General features: G+C 27.2%; 1 protein-coding gene across 1 annotated transcript; it reads right to left on the bottom strand.

The window, feature by feature from the left end:
* Window positions 1-4,381: 4,381 nt before the first annotated feature.
* LOC122517989 (CAR1 transcription factor-like) lies at window positions 4,382-6,766 on the bottom strand. The gene is made up of 2 exons (XM_043636630.1): window positions 6,689-6,766; window positions 4,382-6,478 (listed from the first exon to the last, which is right to left on the bottom strand). Exons 1-2 carry the CDS (start codon window positions 6,714-6,716, stop codon window positions 4,599-4,601), a joined length of 1,908 nt encoding a protein of 635 aa, XP_043492565.1. The 5' UTR covers window positions 6,717-6,766; the 3' UTR covers window positions 4,382-4,598.
* Between the last annotated feature and the right edge of the window lie 589 nt (window positions 6,767-7,355).

Below are 7,355 nucleotides of genomic sequence, written 5' to 3'. Positions count from 1 at the left end.
ATGTGTACGCGGCCAAGCTCCGATGTACGATTAAGATCAACGCAAAATATTTCAACAAGGGCAGAGAATAGCCTTTAAAGTTCTTTAAAACATCACACATACCGATAGTTTAAGTATACCCATTTATACAGTAACCGATTTTTAACTAAAATTATATATTTTGCAATGGAACGATAAAACAATAAATACAAAAAATTTTTAGAAATTTTTAGATACAACGAAGGACAAAAAAAGCAACAATATTAAAAATTGCATTCGAATTTCAAATATAGAAAACCGATGGTAATTTTGGATCGGTAATAAATTTAATTTTAAACGAAATTCACTGATCGTTTACTAATTATAAAAAATTAATCGATTAAAATTGAAATCGCGTTTAACTCAAACCGCGACAACAACGTGTATCGCAAAACGTGAAAAATTAATTTAGAAATTTTTAAATACAACGAAGGACAAAAAAAAGCAAGAATATTAAAAATTGCATTCGAATTTCAAATATAGAAAACCGATGGTAATTTTGAATCTGTAATAAGTTTAATTTTAAAAGAAATTCATTGATCATTTACTAATTATAAAAAAATAATCGATTAAAATTGAAATCGCGTTTAACTTAAACCGCGTCAACAACGTGTATCGCAATATGTGAAAAATCAATTTAGAAATTTTTAGATACTACGAAAGACAAAAAAAAAGCGAGAAAAAATTGCATTCGAATTTCAAATATAGAAAACCGATGGTAATTTTGGATCGGTAATAAGTTTAATTTTAAAAGAAATTCATTGATCATTCATTAATTATAAAAAATTAATCGATTAAAATTGAAATCGCGTTTAACTTAAATAGCGGCAACAACGTGTATCGCAATACGTGAAAAATCAATTTAGAAATTTTTAGATACTACGAAGGACAAAAAAAACAAGAATATTAAAAATTGCATTCGAATTTCAAATATAGAAAACCGATGGTAATTTTGGATCGGTAATAAGTTTAATTTTAAAAGAAATTCATTGATCGTTTACTAATTATAAAAAATTAATCGATTAAAATTGAAATCGCGTTTAACTCAAACCGCGACAACAACGTGTATCGCAATACGTGAAAAATCAATTTAGAAATTTTTAGATACTACGAAGGACAAAAAAAAGCAAGAATATTAAAAATTGCATTCGAATTTCAAATATAGAAAACCGATGGTAATTTTGGATCGGTAATAAGTTTAATTTTAAAAGAAATTCATTGATCGTTTACTAATTATAAAAAATTAATCGATTAAAATTGAAATCGCGTTTAACTTAAATCGCGTCAACAACGTGTATCGCAGTACGTGAAAAATCAATTTAGAAATTTTTAGATACTACGAAAGACCAAAAAAAGCAGGAATATTAAAAATTGCATTCGAATTTCAAATATAGAAAACCGATGATAATTTAGGATTGGTAATAAGTTTAATTTTAAAAGAAATTCATTGATCATTCGCTAATTATAAAAATTAATCGATTAAAATTGAAATCGCGTTTAATTTAAACCGCGTCAACAACGTGTATCGCAATACGTGAAAAATCAATTTAGAAATTTTTAGATACTACGAAGGACAAAAAAAAGCATGAATATTAGAAATTGCATTCGAATTTCAAATATAGAAAACCGATGGTAATTTTGGATCGGTAATAAGTTTAATTTTAAAAGAAATTCATTGATCATTCGCTAATTATAAAAAATTAATCGATTAAAATTGAAATCGCGTTTAACTCATACCGTGACAACAACGTGTATCGCAATACGTGAAAAATCAATTTAGAAATTTTTAGATACTACGAAGGACAAAAAAAAGCAAGAATATTAAAAATTGCATTCGAATTTCAAATATAGAAAACCGATGGTAATTTTGGATCGGTAATAAGTTTAATTTTAAAAGAAATTCATTGATCGTTTACTAATTATAAAAAATTTATCGATTAAAATTGAAATCGCGTTTAATTTAAATCGCGGCAACAACGTGTATCGAAATATGTGAAAAATGAAACGAACATTTCCAAACAGATCGCGAAAATTGTGACGAGGTTGATCAAACAAATAGGTCGCTGCGTAATCGTCGATCAAATAATTGTAATTGCCAATTAGCTAACGTATAGAAAAACGTTATCAACTTAACGCCGACATAAATCCTTACAGATTAGCATAAATAAGTTCAAGGCCTGGTGTTCACTGCGGTTATTTGAAGTAATGCATTAATTGTCCTGCGACATGCTTTTATTTCGAGTGCTCACGAATATCATTGAATATAATTTCATTGCGATCCTCATAATCATCATCGTTAATATAATTCAATGTAATCAAATTTTATGTTATACGTTTCGTATTCATTCGGATGAATTTTCTTTTAACATTATTACAAACACATTTCCATTAAATATTATTTATATTTATGCATTGTTCTTATTAATAAATAATATACGAATTTCAATATAAATAATAATTGAAATCAATTTTTTTTATACGTTTCGTATTCATTCGGATGAATTTTCTTTTAACATTATTACATACACATATCCGTTAAATATTATTTATATTTATGCATTGTTCTTATTAACAAATAATATACGAGTTTCAATATAAATAATAATTGAAATCAATTTTTTGTTATACGTTTCGTATTCATTCGGATGAATTTTCTTTTAACATTATTACATACACATATCCGTTAAATATTATTTATATTCATGCATTGTTCTTATTAATAAATAATATACGAATTTCAATATAAATAATAATTGAAATCAAACTTTTGTTATACGTTTCGTATTCATTCGGATGAATTTTCTTTTACATTAATACATACACATATTCATTAAATATTATTTATATTTATGCATTGTTCTTATTAACAAATAATATACGAATTGAAATATAAATAATAATTGAAATCAAATTTATGTTATACGTTTCGTATTCATTCGGATGAATTTTCTTTTACATTATTACAAACACATTTCCATTAAATATTATTTATATTTATGCATTGTTCTTATTAACAAATAATATACGAACTTCAATACAAATAATAATTGAAATCAAATTTTTGTTATACGTTTCTTATTCAATCGGATGAATTTTCTTTTAACATTATTACAAACACATTTCCATTAAATATTATTTATATTTATGCATTGTTCTTATTAACAAATAATATACGAATTTCAATATAAATAATAATTGAAATCAAATTTTTGTTATACGTTTCGTATTCATTCGGATGAATTTTCTTTTACACTAATACATACACATATCCATCAAATATTATTTATATTTATGCATTGTTCTTATTAACAAATAATATACGAATTTCAATATAAATAATAATTGAAATCAAATTTTATGTTATACGTTTCGTATTCATTCGGATGAATTTTCTTTTAACATTATTACAAACACATTTCCATTAAATATTATTTATATTTATGCATTGTTCTTATTAACAAATAATATACGAATTTCAATATAAATAATAATTGAAATCAAATTTTTGTTATACATTTCGTATTCATTGGAATGAATTTTCTTTTAACATTAATACATACACATATCCGTTAAATATTATTTATATTTATGCATTGTTATTATTAACAAATAATATATAATTTCAATATAAATAATAATTGAAATCAAATTTCTGTTATACGTTTCGTATTCATTCGGATGAATTTTCTTTTAACATTAATACATACACATATCCATTAAATATTATTTATATTTATGCATTGTTCTTATTAACAAATAATATACGAATTTCAATATAAATAATAATTGAAATCAATTTTTTGTTATACGTTTCGTATTCATTTGGATGAATTTTCTTTTACATTATTACATACACATATCCATTAAATATTATTTATATTTATGCATTGTTCTTATTAACAAATAATATACGAATTTCAATATAAATAATAATTGAAATCGAATTTTTGTTATACGTTTCGTATTCATTCGGATGAATTTTCTTTTACATTAATACATACACATATCCATTAAATATTATTTATATTTATGCATTGTTCTTATTAACAAATAATATACGAATTTCAATATAAATAATAATTGAAATATTTAATCTATAATTTGTAAAATTTCATTTGAAAATTCCTTCGATACGTAATCGTCCTCGAGTTTACGTTTTCGAAGATAAATCTCGTGCAATGCATCGATATGAGAAGAAACAATATCCATATCCGAATAAAATTTCGTCAACTTCTCGTTCAATCTTTCCATCGAGTATTCTCCCATCTTATTTTTAATTATCCTAGTTTGAAATATTTTCATCCAATCGTTCGTGAATATTTCGTCCTTCGCCGTCATCCTCCTCCTCCTTCTTTTCCCATTCGAGTATTCATCATTGAAGAAAGTTTCTGTTCAAAATATTAAAAAGGCCCAATATTAGCACGCCAATCACGCCCCATTAGAATTTGATTTCATTTCTTTGATAAATCAACGATATTGCGGATACAAAATTTCAACGATTACGATTTTGACGTATTTTTTTAATCGAACGATGGCGCATCAGACACACCATGATCTTTTAATCAATCTTTGTTCTATCGTCAAAACGTACTTTGTCCCATACTCTTCGCGAGTTTTCTTTCTTCTAATGTTTCGTCATCGAACACTGGTTTTTTTTCATATCTAGATAAATCTAACCACCAACGTATTGGATCTTCTGTATCTTGATACGAATTTTCCTCAAGATACGCATCCGTAGATGGTTTCATTTTCATTCCCCATTCCGTTGAGATATCCGAATTTCCAGATTCAGAATTAGAAAAATCCATCGATTCTTCTGTTGGTTCCTGATCGTTTGTACCGTAATTATCAGCAGTATTTTCATTAGATAATTTCATTTGATCCGAGTCGGTAAAAAAGTAAGCATTTTGAGCAGATTCATCGTCTCCTTCCATAGATGAATCACTAAATGGATTAAAAGAAGAACCATCGTTGGATTCCTTAAAGGTATACAAATCTTGTTCCTCAGTTGGTTTTAAAGGGATAGAATAACACTTCAATACTTTAATACCATCGATTATTTCTTCGATACAACTGTTGTTTTCTCGAAGTTGTCCACCTTCGATGATCTCTTTTTCGGAATCAATATTTTCCGTTGAAGATAACAAAGAAGGATCATCAATCTCATCTTTATAAACAAGTCCCCAATCATTGAGAAAATTAATTACCTTTTGAATTTGTTTTTCGTTAAGTGCATCAGACATTTCCGTCGATATATTTTTTTCCGTTGATTCTTCCTCCGTTTTACTCGTTTCAATACTACCATCATCTTGCACTCTCCAATTAAAGTTAGGAAAAAACCTAGGCTTCAACTCACTCGAGTCATCATAGTTCACTTTCGGGGTATCAGAATTCTCAGAGTCTTTGTCGTTTACAATGGAACTAGTCGAATCGAAGAAACGGCATTCAGGATTTAACATCAGATATTTAACCAAATCTGAATTTTCTTTCGAATTTTCTTTCGAATTTTCTTTCGAATTTTCTTCTGATACGAAACCTGACCCCCCAAGCTGAAACCTATACTGTTTCCAGTTTCCTAAATTATCCGAAGCAGCGACATCTGGACTCCAATATTCGGATTTTTCATCCATCCTCGAACTTTCCGTAGTTTCAATGAAATCATTGGCGTTACTACTCGAATAATTATCAGATAAATCACTCAATAACGTGTTAAGTAAATTTAATCGTATCAGAAGAATTTCCATTTCTTTATTTTCGTCAGAGTTTAATTCACTTTCCTCTGTTTCTTTGGAAGAATTATCGATAGATTGTTTGGAATCGATATAAATATTAGAAAACAATGGGGTGTACCACTCGAACACTGCCAGCTCTTCCTTATCCTTATTTTCTATTATTTCCGAACTCGACACTGCTGTATCTTCCATTTTATTTTTGTAATCATCAATTTGTAATTCTGACGAATCCTCAATTGACTTAAACCCACTAGTATTTTCAATAGGATTTGTGGTAACCTTTTCTTCAGGATTCGTTATAAAAATATCATTATTATCCGAACTCGAATCAAAAATGTTCATAGTCGTAACGAGTTCATCATCGTTGGATAAAATATTATTCGAAAATAAAACCTTTTCAAAAGGATTATTCGTCGTCGTTGTCGTTATTTCTAACGTTTCTTCGACATTATTATTCAAAGTTAACGACGATGATTCGTTCGAAACTTTCAAAGATTCACCTTCGTTGGGTGATCTAGAACCGGAATTGAAGATGTAGAAATAATTATTTTCACGTTGATTGCACGCTTGCCAAAATGTATAACCGCTCCATGCAATGAAACAAATCAGATGAAAATATATAATTAATTTAACGATTTGTATAAATTGTTCATAGGAATTGTTTTTTTCTCGTTTCACGAACTTCCTTATTTCAGGCTTTAAACCTTCCTCTGCTGAGACAAGCTTATCTACAAAAAAAAAAACAAAATCTTATTAAAACCAAACAATTGTACATACAATAAATTAATATGTTATCAACGGGAAACAATTTTATCCGATTATTATTATTATCATAAGTATATATTATATCTGTTGCTTACCTATGAAACAATTATCAACATTAGAAATTTTCTATATAGAAAATGCATTTAAAAATAAAACAAAAGATACCCACTTACCGTTGCTAGTATTCCAGTGTTCTTCCATGATGAAAGATCGATAACAAACTGAAGCTCTCGAAGAAATGAAAACGTTAAATGTTAACTTTTGTACAACGTATTAGTGACCTCGGCCTGACAAAGCTTAGCAAAAATAAAAGTAAATAGTCGAAGCAAAGATAAGCTAGTCAGACTATCACATGCATACAACTATAACGAAAAAAGAACTGAGAGGTCGGACTTTATCATTTTGAGGGGTCAGTTATGATAACTTTATGTTCATTCTCAATTATGAAAGATACTTTCGAGTATATTTATATTTCGAGTATATTACTGTTAATTTCTAAGATTGTAATATTTTTGATACAAAGGTAAATTTATTATAACGAAAAATATCGAATTATTTTGTCACTAAAACAATTGGTACATGAAATAATAAAGTTTCAGGATCTAACGATATCTTTTGATAATACTTTTATATCATCACGTAATTATATTTATATTCAAAGTGTAAAATAAAACTGCGAAGTGTAACCAGTATTCCCCTACACGCTATATTCGCGTGATATTTATGTTTTTCTATTTATTCTGTTATGCGTTAACACAATCGCGTCAAAAGAAAGGATAAATTATTTGAAAACAACTTTGTTATGTAACATTCATAACTTGGATGCGTATATATTTCTAA

Source organism: Polistes fuscatus, unplaced genomic scaffold (genome assembly GCF_010416935.1).
Source record: "Polistes fuscatus isolate 324 unplaced genomic scaffold, CU_Pfus_HIC Scaffold22, whole genome shotgun sequence".
NCBI classification, from domain to species: Eukaryota; Metazoa; Arthropoda; class Insecta; order Hymenoptera; family Vespidae; genus Polistes; species Polistes fuscatus.
This window is presented reverse-complemented; position numbering and strand designations above follow the sequence as displayed.

What these genes read in the sequence shown, in the direction of transcription:
- LOC122517989 (XM_043636630.1), bottom strand. Translation starts at nt 6,716, where the DNA reads ATGGAAGAACACTGGAATACTAGCAACG. An exon ending in ACACTGGAATACTAGCAACG is followed by an intron (nt 6,479 to 6,688) that starts GTAAGTGGGTAT and finishes TTTTTTTTGTAG; the next exon opens with ATAAGCTTGTCTCAGCAGAG.